Consider the following 18,384-nt stretch of genomic DNA (forward strand, 5'->3'; position numbering starts at 1 on the left):
GTGGCCGAGAGCTCCTCCATAGTGGGAGGAAAATTTTGTTTTTCGAAAACTTGTCTTAACCCGTTAGATTATCGTACTTCGGAGTTTATAATGCTTCGTGTAACTCTAGTACTTATTGTTTGCTGAGTTTCTGACTCATTGTGATTGATTTCTGTGATTTTGCTCTGAGATTCGTTTGAGGAACTCTGTGGAATCGAAGAGGAAGGTTGTGAAGGAGAGCTTGAGGAACGCACTGGAGGAGTTACAGGTGAGGGCTACTCACTGAATACTAGATAATGATTTAGGTGTCGACGAATTCGACTTGTTTTATTGTTTATGCACTTGATTGTGTTTGACTGGGAAAAATGTTTTATGAGGCTACGGCTGACAATTGATAATCATTTATCGCTTGAATTGTTTTTGAGATTGATTCACATGCTATGTGCTAAATGGTTAATCTAAGATGTGTTGATAATGATTCACATGCTATGTGCTAAATGGTTAATCTAGGATGTGTTGATATATGTGTCATGACTGTTGGATCGTGTTACTTTGATTACGCAAATACACATATATATGTTGTACGTCAGAGTGAGTATAACAGGCAGTTATGCCACACTCATCATGAGATTTTGGGAAAGTTTGACGGGACGAACAGAGGTTCGGGCCCTTGTTATTGTTTTAATGGATCGAGACCTTCTCTGGGAATTACTTGGGATTATGGGATCTTTTAAACTCATAAGATTAGAGATAAAACTAAATGGAAACTATTTTACAAGGAAAATTCATAAGACACTATACAACTTCTGAACCTTTAAATAATGATCACAACCTCAAATAAGAGCTTAGGACTTGAATATTAGTTTTGGAAAATGAGAAGTGTCGCCGAGTCCAAGTTTTGGGGAAACTAATAAGCTTCCGAGTATGTTGATACTTTTTGCTCGATGAGCAGTTTTGTTGTTTGGCTATCTAAAGGATAAGCCGGGAAATTGATAAGTTTCTGAGTACATTGGTACTCTTTGCTCGCTGAGCAGTTTTTGACCATCGGATGGAGATGAGTCGGATGATTCGAGAAATCATCATGAGATACTTTTTATAATTAATTGTCTTTTGTCGCAGAATCGACATTTACCTTAGGGTATTCTTTTTAGAGACAATAAGTTAGCTAGAACACGTGACGACGTGACGAGTGAGGTCGGAGACGTTGTTTGGCTCATCACTTTGCATTCATGCACTCATTTTGAGGTTTGGACTGGGCGAGCCCTGTAACACCCTATTTTTAATTAAAATAAGGTTGGTATTTTAATTTAATTAAGATTCTATTGTATGGTGGTTTAATAGGTGATATAATAATACTTTAATGAAATAAAATATTTTTTTTGTGATGTTGGGTGTGTTTTATGAAATGGAAGAGAGCTAGGGGGTGAAAGTTACGATTAAAAATAGAGACAAGGACTAGGAGAGATTTTAGGATTTTTAGTTTAGCCCTTGAGGAATTAGGTTTAGATGGTTTAATAAGGATGGGGAAGCAGCTAAAGAAAAAAAAGATAAGAAAGAAGAGGACGCGTGAAAGAAGGAGAAAAAAAAGAAGAAGAAGGCTGTGCGTGAAATAGCAGGAAGAGAGGGAGAGGGGATCGGCTTCGGAGAATTCGATCGGGAACGGGGAGCTGCACTCAATCCAAAGGTAAGGGTGGTATTTTGAGTTTCTAATGGAATTATGGTGAATGATATTAGGGATTTGGGAGATGTAGAATTGTTTCTGTTAATGATGTTCTGGAAATCTGATTTGAAATCCATTGATTTTGGGATTTTCTTTTGTGTGATTGAACGGGGTGAGGGCAGAACCTTAGTATGCTAGGAGTTTTGGGTTGAGGTTCCCTTTTGATTTTCTTTATGATCACGCACATAAGGACTGTTAGGTAGCATGCTTGTTAGGTTTTGTGTCTTGTTTGATGAGAAACAACTTTAATCACTTATTTTGGAACATAAAACGGACTGGTCATTTTCCTGGTATGAACCGTGACTTTCGAAGCCTTTTAGAGCCTGTTTAGAGTGCTCGAATAATGTTGCGTTGAACTGAGAAAGTGTAGCCCTTTGAAAGAGCTTTCTGGAATGATATGGTACATAATTTTTGTTTGAGAGACGAGGTCTGTAAGTTCAGTTTAGTAAACCATGTTTTTCTGCGCTCTGTATCTGCTATCTCTGTCAGTGAACTTCAACGTGATTTTTCACCTTGTTAATGTGCCCAGAAAATTCTTTGATGAACAAGAAAGTGGTAGAGTTTTCTGTTAGCTTTTCAAATTGAGGTCATTTGTAATTTTTGAACAAGTAACGAATCCTGTAGGTTATCTCTACTGAAATATGTTTCTGCTGTGAGCGTAATTCCTGAACTGCTATATGATTTATGCACGGATTTGATGATGCTGTGCTGCTGTCCAAAATTTCCTGGGCTGGACAGTACACTTCGAGACCTGTTTTCGCCCAGTTAGAGTGCTCAAATGAAGAAGTGATCAACTAAGAAATTGTAGGACTTTAAGTTAGCTTTCTAGGCATATAAAATACATGATTTTTGGTTCAGTAACGAATTCAGGAGACCGCTTTTAGTGGCTGGTGTTCCTGCTGTTTTTCCAGATTACGGAAATTCTGATTGTTTTGGAAATATAATTAGATTTAGCTTACATGTTGTATGAAAGTTAATGTCTTTATGTGCCATGTATTAGCTATGAGGATGATGCATGTGGCTGAACACCTTTAGCATGAAATCCATAATTTATTTACCATATGTGATAGCTTCTTCCATGATTGCATGCTTAAGTGAGTTGTTTCATTGATTTGGTGCCAAAATTGCCTAAGATGTCTGGGTAATTGAATAGTTGATAAAAATGCATGTGTGCTGAATTGTGTTGTTTTAAGCGATGTTAGTGATGTAGTGATATAGGCGCAATGCCTCATGTTGAAGTGATGATTATGAGATGTATACGTCCTTTTGAGTCGCATAGCATCTGCATACTCTGTGATGGCTTGTATTGGCGATTTGTGATGAAGGCTTATGCCTTGTGCCTCCAATAATTGGCAATTAGTGATGAGGGCTGAAGCCCTGTTGGTACCACATACATATGCATAGTCATTGTTGTGTTCGAATTGTATCCGAGTCGATGACGTTATTTGTGACTGTTTTAGTAACTGAGCTATATGAATATAAAAAGAAGTGGTGTGGCATTAATCTAGCATATTTATTGCCATTCTTATATTTATGATACTCGATATCTCACCCCTTCTGTTTGAATGTTACCCTTGTTGGTAACGTGCAGGTAATCAGGAGGAGTAGTCTATAGCCTTTATTTCGAGTTGGAGTCCTTGCTCTGATACGTAGCACTCGGGGGGGGGAAATGGACGCTTGTTTTCCTTCTGTTATAATTTGAATTAAGTTGTTATTTGAGAAGTTGTTTCTGTTTTAAGTTGTGGGCAAGATACTATGTTTTCTTTAAGTTTTAAAGACATTGGATTCGCTGCATAACTATTTGTCAAAGTGAACTAGTTCAAAGACTAATTAACTGTCACAAGAGCATTTAAGTTTATTTATGAGTTCATCTCAAAGTTTATGTGCTATGTATCTGTTACAAGAGCATTATGTTAATGTTTTAAGTGATTATGTAATGCCTCATGAGTGTTAAAATTTTTATCACTCTGATATTTGCAATACATATGCCGTTTAGAATTGGGGTGTTACATTAGTGGTATCAGAGCAATGGTTGGTCAGTGACCAAGTTTTTAGTATAATATATATTCTAATACTTACTGATACTCGATATGTGTAAGTAGCATTATCGAGCTGTTGTTTGATAAGAGTTGTTGGTTGTTTGGAGATTCAGGAAAATGGTTGCCGGAAGGAATGATGAAGCTATCGCTGAGGCATTGGCAATGATGGCTAGCGCCATTGGGCAAGGTCAGCAAGCGAACCTTGGGAACCATAATCAGGATGAATTTTGTGCTTTGGGAAAGTTTCAGAGGAACAATCCGCCAACCTTTGAAGGAGCATACGACCCTGACAAAGCACAGGCATGGCTGAAAGCAATTGAGAAGATCTTTCGAGTCATGAATTGTACTGACACGCAGAAGGTGCAGTTTGGCACCCATATGCTTGAGAAAGAAGCTGAAGATTGGTGGGACAACACTGTTCAGAGGTTTGAAGGTGATGGGATGGAGATTACTTGGGATCTTTTCAAGGGTGCATTTCTGGAGAAGTACTATCCAGAAGATGTGTGTGGAAAGAAGGAAATTGAGTTTCTTGAACTGAAGCAGGGTAATGGAACCGTGGCGGAGTATGCTACAAAGTTTGAGGAATTGATTAAGTTTTGTCCCCACTACAATACTGCCGAAGCTGAGAGATCTAAGTGTAACAAGTTTGTGAATGGTTTGAGACCTGAGATCAAGAAGGTTGTGGGATATCAACAGATTATCCGATTTTCTGACCTGGTTAACAGGAGTAGGATATATGATGAGGATAGCAGGGAAAGTGCTGCTCACTAGAAGTCTTTGAAAGAGAAGAAAGAAAAGGGGCAATTCAAAGGGAAACCGTATGGGAATCCTGCTGATAAGGGTAAACAAGAAGCTGGTCATGACAAGAAGCCGAGTGGGGGAGGAGCTCCTAATCCGGTTAGGTGCTACAAGTGTGGTGTTGAAGGACATCGTTCTCCTGAATGTCCCAATTCAGAAGCAACATGATTTAAGTGTGGCAAGCTGGGCCACAAATCCTTTGAGTGCCTAGAAGGTAAAACTGTGGCATGCTACAGATGTGGAGAGCAAGGTCACATCAGTACTAATTGTGACAAACCCAAGAAGGATCCTGCAAGGGGGAAGGTGTTTGCTTTATCTGGTGCTGAGACTACTGCTGAGGATAGACTAATTCGAAGTACGTGCTTTATTAAATGTACATCTTTGATTGCCATTATTATTATGGGTGTGATGCATTCTTTATTTCATTGGAGCTTGAGAGTCAGATGAGGGAGTCCTACCCCGAATTGTTCGTTTAAGGAAATTTTCGAGGGCGAAAATTCTTAAGTGGGGGAGAGTTGTAACACCCTGTTTTTAATTAAAATAAGGTTGGTATTTTAATTTAATTAAGATTCTATTGTATGGTGGTTTAATAGGTGATATAATAATACTTTAATGAAATAAAATATTTTTTTTGTGATGTTGGGTGTGTTTTATGAAATGGAAGAGAGCTAGGGGGTGAAAGTTACGATTAAAAATAGAGACAAGGACTAGGAGAGATTTTAGGATTTTTAGTTTAGCCCTTGAGGAATTAGGTTTAGATGGTTTAATAAGGATGGGGAAGCAGCTAAAGAAAAAAAAGATAAGAAAGAAGAGGACGCGTGAAAGAAGGAGAAAAAAAGAAGAAGAAGGCTGTGCGTGAAATAGCAGGAAGAGAGGGAGAGGGGATCGGCTTCGGAGAATTCGATCGGGAACGAGGAGCTGCACTCAATCCAAAGGTAAGGGTGGGATTTTGAGTTTCTAATGGAATTATGGTGAATGATATTAGGGATTTGGGAGATGTAGAATTGTTTCTGTTAATGATGTTCTGGAAATCTGATTTGAAATCCATTGATTTTGGGATTTTCTTTTGTGTGATTGAACGGGGTGAGGGCAGAACCTTAGTATGCTAGGAGTTTTGGGTTGAGGTTCCCTTTTGATTTTCTTTATGATCACGCACATAAGGACTGTTAGGTAGCATGCTTGTTAGGTTTTGTGTCTTGTTTGATGAGAAACAACTTTAATCACTTATTTTGGAACATAAAACGGACTGGTCATTTTCCTGGTATGAACCGTGACTTTCGAAGCCTTTTAGAGCCTGTTTAGAGTGCTCGAATAATGTTGCGTTGAACTGAGAAAGTGTAGCCCTTTGAAAGAGCTTTCTGGAATGATATGGTACATAATTTTTTTTTGAGAGACGAGGTCTGTAAGTTCAGTTTAGTAAACCATGTTTTTCTGCGCTCTGTATCTGCTATCTCTATCAGTGAACTTCAACGTGATTTTTCACCTTGTTAATGTGCCCAGAAAATTCTTTGATGAAAAAGAAAGTGGTAGAGTTTTCTGTTAGCTTTTCAAATTGAGGTCATTTGTAATTTTTGAACAAGTAACGAATCCTGTAGGTTATCTCTACTGAAATATGTTTCTGCTGTGAGCGTAATTCCTGAACTGCTATATGATTTATGCACGGATTTGATGATGCTGTGCTGCTGTCCAAAATTTCCTGGGCTGGACAGTACACTTCGAGACCTGTTTTCGCCCAGTTAGAGTGCTCAAATGAAGATGTGATCAACTAAGAAATTGTAGGACTTTAAGTTAGCTTTCTAGGCATATAAAATACATGATTTTTGGTTCAGTAACGAATTCAGGAGACCGCTTTTAGTGACTGGTGTTCCTGCTGTTTTTCCAGATTACGGAAATTCTGATTGTTTTGGAAATATAATTAGATTTAGCTTACATGTTGTATGAAAGTTAATGTCTTTATGTGCCATGTATTAGCTATGAGGATGATGCATGTGGCTGAACACCTTTAGCATGAAATCCATAATTTATTTACCATATGTGATAGCTTCTTCCATGATTGCATGCTTAAGTGAGTTGTTTCATTGATTTGGTGCCAAAATTGCCTAAGATGTCTGGGTAATTGAATAGTTGATAAAAATGCATGTGTGCTGAATTTTGTTGTTTTAAGCGATGTTAGTGATGTAGTGATATAGGCGCAATGCCTCATGTTGAAGTGATGATTGTAAGACCCGGATTTTCGGAACAAGTTAATTTCCGACTCACGCGTAGAATCAGTGTAAACGTGACAGGAGTTTGTTGTTTGAGAAAGATCAATGAAGAAGAAAGTTCAGGAATTGCTTGAGGTATGTTGCGTCGTCGCTGTAGGAATTAGTGCGAGTTGTCTGCACACCTGCCTTATGGCGAGCGTGTCCAGAATAGGCTATTTCGCTCTTAAAGCAACGTTTTGAGTGAGATTTCGAACTCTCGGAAAATTTAAAGATTCTCTTTATTTTTCCATCGACCAGCGTTTCATTTCGGAACTCTGGACTGTACGCACGATAGGTTTCACTTTTCGGATGTCCGCCGACGCTAATTTCTTTGCTTCGAAACCCTATTTTCGAGCAATGGATGAAGACTTTTTCTATTCGGGACTTCTAACGAAGATTCCGTCCGCGTTGCCAGACTTTTTTCGACGTTTCCAATCTTTCTTCAGTTGGAAGTTTTGTCGTTTGAGCATCACAGCAAAAAGTAGTTTTTCGGGGCAGATTAACCGACACCGCTTTTGAGATTTTCGATATCGTTTTTCCCATATCATAGATATTTGTTTTGAGTTCTGGATTTCTGACGCCAGAATCTCTCTTAGAATTTCTCGGTGATCGTGCTGCAAAAATCGGAATCGCGAAATTTTCATTTTCCCGCGATTTCACCCGCCTATAAATAGCGCGAAAAAGCAAAATCCTCTCATTTTCTTTCCATTTGTGGCTGATTTCGTGGGGAGCAAGGGGGGAGGGGATTTCCGCGAAAACTTGACCAATCTTCGTGCAGTTCGTCCCTACTTCTAGGTATCGAGGTAACTATCATGAATCCTGCCTCTGATTTCTGTTTCTGCTGAGTTTCTGAAGTCGTTTCTGTGCTCTAAGTTTTGAGCTTTTTCTAAAATTGTCCGATTTCTCTGATTTCTCGCTTGGGTTATGTTCCTTATGTTCCCCTGAGTCTAAAACCTCTGTCAGTAAACTCTGATTGCGATTCAGTTGTCCAGGATCTGAAAAATTGACTCAAAACTCTTTTTGTCTCACATTTCGAAACTTTATTGTCGAAAAGACTTAATATGACTTCGTGCCTTTAGGATTTGTTGTCACGGATATCATGAGGATCGTTGCTGTCAAATTTGTTTTCAGAACTGATAACTTTGAAGTTTTGAGCCTTTATTTTGGACCAAAATGCCCCTGCGTAGTCGTATTTCGGCCCGATTGTCCGAAAATTGTTCTGACAGTTTCTTTGCCTTAGTTTTACCCTAAAACTACCTTGTAAACTGATTTGATCGAAGAAAAAGAGCCGAAGCCCTTTTCTCCTTATGGCCGTGGGTTTTCCTAAGGGGAGGGGAGTTTTTCGTTTTCGAAAACTTGTCCTTTCGTACCTGTTTGTCGTATTCTGAAGCTTTGATGCTTTGTCTATCGTTTATGTATTGTATTGCGATCGAACTAATCGATTTTGTGTGGATTCTGCTTTGTTTTTCCTCCGAGGTTCAGTTGAAGGAACTTTGGAAGTTTCAAGGCATTCCTGTGAAGGAGATTTGATTTGCGAAGCTGGATCAGCTCGAGGTTAGGGCAACTTACTATATATTAGCTATGACTGCATGATAGGCGTCGATAAATTCGACTTATGTTTTATCTGATGTTGTTTTTGATGATGAGTTGATGTTATGATGCTTTTCCATACTTGTGATGTTGTGCTTTTGTTGGATTGAGCGTTTTGTCGCAATTTCGGAGTGGAGATTCATTGATCTGGTGATCTTTGATATTTCGGGTTGGATGAACAACCCTAGGCAAGTCCAAATGTGGGGTTTGAGACTTAGCCATATGTTGGAATTCTTAGACTTTCCCCGGGAAATGTATTTTGGGTGGTTGATCTTTGAAAACTTAGAATGATAGAGCTTTGAAAAACTAAAGACTTGGGAAACTTAGACTTTGAGAAATAAACTCATAACTTGACTAATTCGAATTGAAACAATTTTTATTAACGTTTAAGCATAGGAGAACTGAAGGGGAAAAATATTTACGAAAAGCGGGGAAAAGTCGACTTATGTTGTGGGTTTGGAGAGTTTGGAATTGGGGAAAGCCACTGAGGTGAGCTATGGTGATGATTGAAAGTCACCGAGTACTCTAGTACTCCTGGTAGTGTTGTTCGAGTCGTGTTGTATTAACCGGCACAGACTCTGGGTTTTGTTTGTGGGGTTTGTGGTGGGAGTTGTGTTGTATTGACCGACACTAACTCCGAGTCGTGTTGTATTGACCGACACTGACTCTGGTTTTGATAATCATATTGCACACGTGCATATACGCGATGAAGTGCCAAGCAGAGTACTTCGGTATAACAGGAAGTAACGATCAGCCATGCAGAGTTGAATCGGTCCTGACTATATCTGGCACAACAGGAGGTAACGATCATCCATGTAGAGTTGCATCGTGCCTGTTGATGTTCGGCATAGCAAGCAGAAATGGTCAAACCATGTAGAGTTTGTACCGTCTTGACTATAGCCAAAGGTGATAAGCGACGCCCGAGCAGAAATGGTTAAACACGAGGCCAGTGTTACGACCGTCTCGAGGTGCCCAGCCTATAAGTGGCAATACCGTTGGTTTGTCCCGTCGCCAAGCAGAGTGACGTCGTTGATTTGTTCCGTCGCCAAGCAGAGTGACGTTGTTGATTTGTTCCGTCGCCAAGCAGAGTGACGTTGTTGATTTGTTCCGTCGCCAAGCAGAGTGACGTTGTTGATTTGTTCCGTCGCCAAGCAGAGTGACGTTGTTGTTTTGTCCCGTCGCCAAGCAGAGTGACGTTATTCGGATTTGTGTCAGCATATTCTGCACTGGCACACAATGCATCTTATTATGATTGAATTGTGTAAGAGATTTGATAACATGCTATGTATAAACCTTAGGGTAAGCAGTGCATAACTTATATGTATATATACAACATATATATATACCCCTTTTATCGCATGTGGATTGTATATCTATTGTATTCTGTAAGTTGACCCTAGCGCCTTGGCTTTGTTTGTATGTTTGTGCTTGGGCGGTCGGCCTGCCGCCAGGCGTCCGTCAGCCGGTTCGTGATGATTCGTTGTGCGGGAAAGAGCCGGAGCGGAACGACTATTACTGAAGCTTTCGACGAGGACCCGGACTTCATGACTGATCGAGGGAGGGTCGATGATAGTAGTGTGGGTTATGGGTGGTTAGAGTCTTTTGAGTTGGTTGTTACTGTAATAGCTCTGATTCGTCATTCATATTTTGGGACAGGGTAGGTTCCCGACGCATGGCTTTTGTGTGGTTCTCTTACTGAGGGATCACAGTGAGACAGTCGGACCATAGGGGTCTTTCCTTAGGCCATTTTGAGGCCGACTTCCTCCTAGTGGTTTGTAATTATAATTTTCTCACTCACACATCTGGATCTGTAACTATTTGCCTACGGGCACACTACTTTGGAGTCACTGCGAGTGCGCGTGACGGGAGAGTGCAGCTGAGGTTGTACATGTGTATATATTTGTATATTGGTTAGTTAGTGTTGGGGTTATGTCTTTATTTCTCTATTGCTTGATTTAAAAGGAATCAAACGAAAAAAAAATTACCTGTTTTCCGCGTAAAGTTTACTTTTGGTTACTAAAGTGACACCTGGAAATCGGGGTGTTACATTGTGGTATCAGAGCTTAGTCGAGTCTTTTGGGAGTCTTTGGGGAATAGGTCTTCTGTGCTAGGTTGTGTGACTCTGCAAAGAGTGAAAATTGATTGTCTGCAGAGCGATTTTCGCTCTAATTGCTTGCGTTACTACTCAATCGGATTGAGTGGTTTGTCTAGTGCTACCGTATGGTTAGTACTAATCGGACGTTCGATGGGATATAGGATGGTGGATCTTAACCGGATGGCGGAGGCTACACGTGAGCATCATCAACGACTGATGGCGACAGCAATGTATCAACAAAGAGGAATGAACCGAACTGGAGCTGGGGGACCAATAAGGTCAGGATCTCAAGGCTACAACAGAAGGGAGAGCTACCATCAGTGGGGACCGTATCAGCGTTTCAAGGGAAGAGATCTTATCTCAAGAGCCTACAAACCAACGACTGCTGATACTGGAGGGGAGCCAGTTGGTGACAAAGGTGTGACATGTACTCATTGTGGAAAGTTTGGGCATTTTGCTAACAAGTGCTCAGTGACTGGATGGAGATGCTTCAAGTGTAACCGAGAGGGGCATCTAGCTGTGAACTGCAAGACACCCTAGGAGGAAACGTCTGATAGTAAGATGAAAGGGAATGATGCTACCGAAGGGACAGGAAACAAGACTTCGGGAAGAGCAGTGACGTGTTACAGGTGCAGGGAAGTAGGGCACTATGCTAGTAAGTGCAAGATCAAGGGAAAACTATGCTTTAATTGCAACCAACCGGGACATTTCTCCCAAGATTGCAAGGCACTCAAGGGCGAATCATCAGGGAATGTTGGGAAAGGAAAACAATTTGCTACAGAGGAAAGGATTCATGCCAAGGAGGGCAAGAGCTGAGGAGTTGAACGAGGAAGAACGTGGGAACGATGTAGGACCTTATTCGAGGTTGCTCGTGATTTAACTATAGAAGTTACACGAGGTTGGGAATAGCACACTAAGTCTAGAAAGTAGTCTTCCACCGTTGCGTTTATGAGGAAGCTAGTAGTTGAAGAACGAATCTTAGGGAGATTCCTTATAGGTAGTATACGTGTTATGTTGAGGGTGTGTAGTTCCGTAGCGGGATCATTAAAGGATTTAGTATCAGGATATTTGTGACTACTGGAGGATAGGAACTCATTGACTGTTCCAGTGGGTTTTTCTAAATTTCCACCTTCGATGTATTAGGCCTGATCAACCTAATATTGAGGGGGTGATATTCGGAATCACAGCTGGTTATGGACTTTGATAGAAGGATGTGTAAGATGAATTTGAATTGATTGAGGATTAGTCGGATTTGGGAGGAAAGTTCGTGTTAAGCATTTGATTGTAAAAGATTAAGATTTAAATCTTTGGAAGTCGATGAGTGTCGTATAGACATTGATTGGTTAGTTCGTGTGATTACTCCAAGTAGAGGTAGACTAAGTCAAGAGGTTTAATGCCGGAAAAGTATTAAGTAGTTTCTCGGAAGTTATGAAGTCATAGGTTATGTGATTACTGAGTGGAATTGTTAGAGACTAAATAAGTTGAATGTAATCAGGTTTTAGATGATAGCTTGATGGTAGCGAGAGTGAGAAGAATTAACTCTGAACTAGATTGTTATAGTCGAGTTCGAGGAATAAGTTTTGCTAAGCGTTGGATTAATATGTGGAGACATTATAGTCTTAAGAGATGAATTTTCGCTTGAAAAGTGTTGAATTAATGATTAAGTTGGAGAAAGAAAGTTTTAGCATAAGTTGAATACTTGAGGTTGTTGATATGGATTCCAAAGAAATATGCTGAGATTACTAAGTGAGATATACTAAGTTGGATTGAAATCTTAGGGTTAAGATTGAATCTTGAGAGTCGAGAATCGCGTACGAGTAGGAGATCTTATGGTTGTAGGTGTGACAATAGGAGTTGAATCTTAGAAGATTGAAGACCTGAAGGTGAGTTTCGGGTTAAGACCATTGAGGTATATTATAAGAGAGATCTTGAAGTAAAGGAATTCTGGGTTGTGTGGAGTGTTAAGGTTGGTGATCGATTGATGTTGATTATGAGGTTACGGACATAATGACCATGTGACAAGATTTGAATGATGTTAGCATAATAAGTTGTGAATGTGAAAGCATGACGCCACTGGTCAGGTCGTTTGGGTAAGTGAAGGAGTTATAGTTTTTAAGAAACGGATATTCATTTAAGAAGTATTGAAGGATTAAAGGACATTAGAGGACCAAACTTGGTGAAGGTTTAGGTTTTAAATCTATGAATGTCTGTCTAAGGTGTGTAAGACTCGAAGGTTGTCAGAATTTGATTGAGAGATTAAGAAGTTGATTGACGAGATGGTGATTGAGTCACAAAAAGGAAGGTGTTAGTATTAAGATGAATACCTGAGGTTGTTATATTTTGACGAGTTTCGTAGAGTATAAGAGTCAATGGGACTTTGTTATGGATTTTGATGATGCATATTACGGGTAACAAGTGAATTTTACTAAAGTTGAATGAGAATCCTAGGGCTAAGGTTGACCTAGTGAGCTGAGATTCATGTACACATAAGAGATTTAGTGGTGTTAGCGGCTACGATAACAGTTAAATCTCAGAATGTTGAAGGATCGGATGATAAAATGGCTAGTTAAGTCCCTCGATGTATAGTTATGATTTAATCTTCTAGAGGATAAGTCTCGATTTGTGCGAAGTGTTAGGGATTTCAGTAAGTGTAAATAGGTTTGAGTGAGGGAAGTTCTAAGGAAGAAGACGATAATAATGGATTGTTAGATATTAAGAAGAGGATTATCTTATAAGTTGTTGATAACTTGATGTTGAAGGGGATAAGATTAGTGAAGGACAAGAAATAAGGACATAAGTCGATTTTTAATTCGAATGGTGACTAAGTAGGAGATTGATTTCATTGTGCGAGTGATGATAGTTACGAAGTTGGATGTGACGTTAATGGACTATTAGATTCCAACGCAATATTTCGTCTAGGAGTTATCGAACGGACAAGTGGAGTTTTGGACTGTAGATGAAGATCACGAGGACGAGTTTATAGTATTTACTTTGAGATGACAGAGAGGCACTGAGTTTAAGAAGAATTCCGGACGACCGAAAGTAAAGAAGTAAGTGGCTAAGGTTGTGCGACTGCACGGAATGCCAACCGGTATCATTTCAAGCAGAGGTCCGACGCAAGTAATCGAGTCAGACGACATGAGGTTGAATGATGTTTTGTCTTTTGAGACGCCGATAGTTAACAGTGGGGATAGAAGAGTGAAACAGTTAAGGGGAAGGCAGATTTCTTAAGTAAAGATTTTGAGGAACAATGACACAAGCACTACTACATGGGAATTGGAAGATAAGATCAAGGAACTGTATTCCGAACTTTTCTCAGGACTCTGAGTTTCGAGGACGAAACTTTCTTTTTGGAGGGGAGTATTGTAAGACCCGGATTTTCGGAACAAGTTAATTTCCGACTCACGCGTAGAATCAGTGTAAACGTGACAGGAGTTTGTTGTTTGAGAAAGATCAATGAAGAAGAAAGTTCAGGAATTGCTTGAGGTATGTTGCGTCGTCGCTGTAGGAATTAGTGCGAGTTGTCTGCACACCTGCCTTATGGCGAGCGTGTCCAGAATAGGCTATTTCGCTCTTAAAGCAACGTTTTGAGTGAGATTTCGAACTCTCGGAAAATTTAAAGATTCTCTTTATTTTTCCATCGACCAGCGTTTCATTTCGGAACTCTGGACTGTACGCACGATAGGTTTCACTTTTCGGATGTCCGCCGACGCTAATTTCTTTGCTTCGAAACCCTATTTTCGAGCAATGGATGAAGACTTTTTCTATTCGGGACTTCTAACGAAGATTCCGTCCGCGTTGCCAGACTTGTTTCGACGTTTCCAATCTTTCTTCAGTTGGAAGTTTTGTCGTTTGAGCATCACAGCAAAAAGTAGTTTTTCGGGGCAGATTAACCGACACCGCTTTTGAGATTTTCGATATCGTTTTTCCCATATCATAGATATTTGTTTTGAGTTCTGGATTTCTGACGCCAGAATCTCTCTTAGAATTTCTCGGTGATCGTGCTGCAAAAATCGGAATCGCGAAATTTTCATTTTCCCGCGATTTCACCCGCCTATAAATAGCGCGAAAAAGCAAAATCCTCTCATTTTCTTTCCATTTGTGGCTGATTTCGTGGGGAGCAAGGGGGGAGGGGATTTCCGCGAAAACTTGACCAATCTTCGTGCAGTTCGTCCCTACTTCTAGGTATCGAGGTAACTATCATGAATCCTGCCTCTGATTTCTGTTTCTGCTGAGTTTCTGAAGTCGTTTCTGTGCTCTAAGTTTTGAGCTTTTTCTAAAATTGTCCGATTTCTCTGATTTCTCGCTTGGGTTATGTTCCTTATGTTCCCCTGAGTCTAAAACCTCTGTCAGTAAACTCTGATTGCGATTCAGTTGTCCAGGATCTGAAAAATTGACTCAAAACTCTTTTTGTCTCACATTTCGAAACTTTATTGTCGAAAAGACTTAATATGACTTCGTGCCTTTAGGATTTGTTGTCACGGATATCATGAGGATCGTTGCTGTCAAATTTGTTTTCAGAACTGATAACTTTGAAGTTTTGAGCCTTTATTTTGGACCAAAATGCCCCTGCGTAGTCGTATTTCGGCCCGATTGTCCGAAAATTGTTCTGACAGTTTCTTTGCCTTAGTTTTACCCTAAAACTACCTTGTAAACTGATTTGATCGAAGAAAAAGAGCCGAAGCCCTTTTCTCCTTATGGCCGTGGGTTTTCCTAAGGGGAGGGGAGTTTTTCGTTTTCGAAAACTTGTCCTTTCGTACCTGTTTGTCGTATTCTGAAGCTTTGATGCTTTGTCTATCGTTTATGTATTGTATTGCGATCGAACTAATCGATTTTGTGTGGATTCTGCTTTGTTTTTCCTCCGAGGTTCAGTTGAAGGAACTTTGGAAGTTTCAAGGCATTCCTGTGAAGGAGATTTGATTTGCGAAGCTGGATCAGCTCGAGGTTAGGGCAACTTACTATATATTAGCTATGACTGCATGATAGGCGTCGATAAATTCGACTTATGTTTTATCTGATGTTGTTTTTGATGATGAGTTGATGTTATGATGCTTTTCCATACTTGTGATGTTGTGCTTTTGTTGGATTGAGCGTTTTGTCGCAATTTCGGAGTGGAGATTCATTGATCTGGTGATCTTTGATATTTCGGGTTGGATGAACAACCCTAGGCAAGTCCAAATGTGGGGTTTGAGACTTAGCCATATGTTGGAATTCTTAGACTTTCCCCGGGAAATGTATTTTGGGTGGTTGATCTTTGAAAACTTAGAATGATAGAGCTTTGAAAAACTAAAGACTTGGGAAACTTAGACTTTGAGAAATAAACTCATAACTTGACTAATTCGAATTGAAACAATTTTTATTAACGTTTAAGCATAGGAGAACTGAAGGGGAAAAATATTTACGAAAAGCGGGGAAAAGTCGACTTATGTTGTGGGTTTGGAGAGTTTGGAATTGGGGAAAGCCACTGAGGTGAGCTATGGTGATGATTGAAAGTCACCGAGTACTCTAGTACTCCTGGTAGTGTTGTTCGAGTCGTGTTGTATTAACCGGCACAGACTCTGGGTTTTGTTTGTGGGGTTTGTGGTGGGAGTTGTGTTGTATTGACCGACACTAACTCCGAGTCGTGTTGTATTGACCGACACTGACTCTGGTTTTGATAATCATATTGCACACGTGCATATACGCGATGAAGTGCCAAGCAGAGTACTTCGGTATAACAGGAAGTAACGATCAGCCATGCAGAGTTGAATCGGTCCTGACTATATCTGGCACAACAGGAGGTAACGATCATCCATGTAGAGTTGCATCGTGCCTGTTGATGTTCGGCATAGCAAGCAGAAATGGTCAAACCATGTAGAGTTTGTACCGTCTTGACTATAGCCAAAGGTGATAAGCGACGCCCGAGCAGAAATGGTTAAACACGAGGCCAGTGTTACGACCGTCTCGAGGTGCCCAGCCTATAAGTGGCAATACCGTTGGTTTGTCCCGTCGCCAAGCAGAGTGACGTCGTTGATTTGTTCCGTCGCCAAGCAGAGTGACGTTGTTGATTTGTTCCGTCGCCAAGCAGAGTGACGTTGTTGATTTGTTCCGTCGCCAAGCAGAGTGACGTTGTTGATTTGTTCCGTCGCCAAGCAGAGTGACGTTGTTGTTTTGTCCCGTCGCCAAGCAGAGTGACGTTATTCGGATTTGTGTCAGCATATTCTGCACTGGCACACAATGCATCTTATTATGATTGAATTGTGTAAGAGATTTGATAACATGCTATGTATAAACCTTAGGGTAAGCAGTGCATAACTTATATGTATATATACAACATATATATATACCCCTTTTATCGCATGTGGATTGTATATCTATTGTATTCTGTAAGTTGACCCTAGCGCCTTGGCTTTGTTTGTATGTTTGTGCTTGGGCGGTCGGCCTGCCGCCAGGCGTCCGTCAGCCGGTTCGTGATGATTCGTTGTGCGGGAAAGAGCCGGAGCGGAACGACTATTACTGAAGCTTTCGACGAGGACCCGGACTTCATGACTGATCGAGGGAGGGTCGATGATAGTAGTGTGGGTTATGGGTGGTTAGAGTCTTTTGAGTTGGTTGTTACTGTAATAGCTCTGATTCGTCATTCATATTTTGGGACAGGGTAGGTTCCCGACGCATGGCTTTTGTGTGGTTCTCTTACTGAGGGATCACAGTGAGACAGTCGGACCATAGGGGTCTTTCCTTAGGCCATTTTGAGGCCGACTTCCTCCTAGTGGTTTGTAATTATAATTTTCTCACTCACACATCTGGATCTGTAACTATTTGCCTACGGGCACACTACTTTGGAGTCACTGCGAGTGCGCGTGACGGGAGAGTGCAGCTGAGGTTGTACATGTGTATATATTTGTATATTGGTTAGTTAGTGTTGGGGTTATGTCTTTATTTCTCTATTGCTTGATTTAAAAGGAATCAAACGAAAAAAAAAATTACCTGTTTTCCGCGTAAAGTTTACTTTTGGTTACTAAAGTGACACCTGGAAATCGGGGTGTTACAATGATTATGAGATGTATACGTTCTTTTGAGTCGCATAGCATCTGCATACTCTGTGATGGCCTGTATTGGCGATTTGTGATGAAGGCTTATGCCTTGTGCCTCCAATAATTGGCAATTAGTGATGAGGGCTGAAGCCCTGTTGGTACCACATACATATGCATAGTCATTGTTGTGTTCGAATTGTATCCGAGTCGATGACGTTATTTGTGACTGTTTTAGTAACTGAGCTATATGAATATAAAAAGAAGTGGTGTGACATTAATCTAGCATATTTATTGCCATTCTTATATTTATGATACTCGATATCTCACCCCTTCTGTTTGAATGTTACCCTTGTTGGTAACGTGCAGGTAATCAGGAGGAGTAGTCTATAGCCTTTATTTCGAGTTGGAGTCCTTGCTCTGATACGTAGCACTCGGGGGGGGAAATGGACGCTTGTTTTCCTTCTGTTATAATTTGAATTAAGTTGTTATTTGAGAAGTTGTTTCTGTTTTAAGTTGTGGGCAAGATACTATGTTTTCTTTAAGTTTTAAAGACATTGGATTCGCTGCATAACTATTTGTCAAAGTGAACTAGTTCAAAGACTAATTAACTGTCACAAGAGCATTTAAGTTTATTTATGAGTTCATCTCAAAGTTTATGTGCTATGTATCTGTTACAAGAGCATTATGTTAATGTTTTAAGTGATTATGTAATGCCTCATGAGTGTTAAAATTTTTATCACTCTGATATTTGCAATACATATGCCGTTTAGAATTGGGGTGTTACAAGCCCCTAGAGGGGCGACGCCCAGGGTTCAGCCCGCCCAAGGGCGGGTACCTGGCCTTAAAATGGGCCTCTATCGCGGAGGCCCAATTGGCCCAATGGGTAGTACCCAAGCCCTATAAATAG

The 18,384-nt window shown here is 40.4% G+C and overlaps 1 protein-coding gene across 1 annotated transcript; it reads left to right on the forward strand.

Moving 5' to 3' along the window:
- Positions 1 to 1,307: 1,307 nt before the first annotated feature.
- On the forward strand, positions 1,308 to 18,109 carry LOC130745249 (uncharacterized). The gene is made up of 3 exons (XM_057597420.1): positions 1,308 to 1,663; positions 3,291 to 4,891; positions 17,844 to 18,109. Exon 2 carries the CDS (start codon positions 3,856 to 3,858, stop codon positions 4,507 to 4,509), a length of 654 nt encoding a protein of 217 aa, XP_057453403.1. The 5' UTR covers positions 1,308 to 1,663; positions 3,291 to 3,855; the 3' UTR covers positions 4,510 to 4,891; positions 17,844 to 18,109.
- Positions 18,110 to 18,384: the final 275 nt, after the last annotated feature.

The sequence above is a fragment of the Lotus japonicus genome, chromosome 3, assembly GCF_012489685.1.
Source record: "Lotus japonicus ecotype B-129 chromosome 3, LjGifu_v1.2".
Lineage (NCBI taxonomy): Eukaryota > Viridiplantae > Streptophyta > Magnoliopsida > Fabales > Fabaceae > Lotus > Lotus japonicus.

Excerpts from the sequence above, each read along its gene's own strand:
- LOC130745249 (XM_057597420.1), top strand. The coding sequence starts at position 3,856 with ATGGTTGCCGGAAGGAATGATGAAGCTATCGCTGAGGCATTGGCAATG.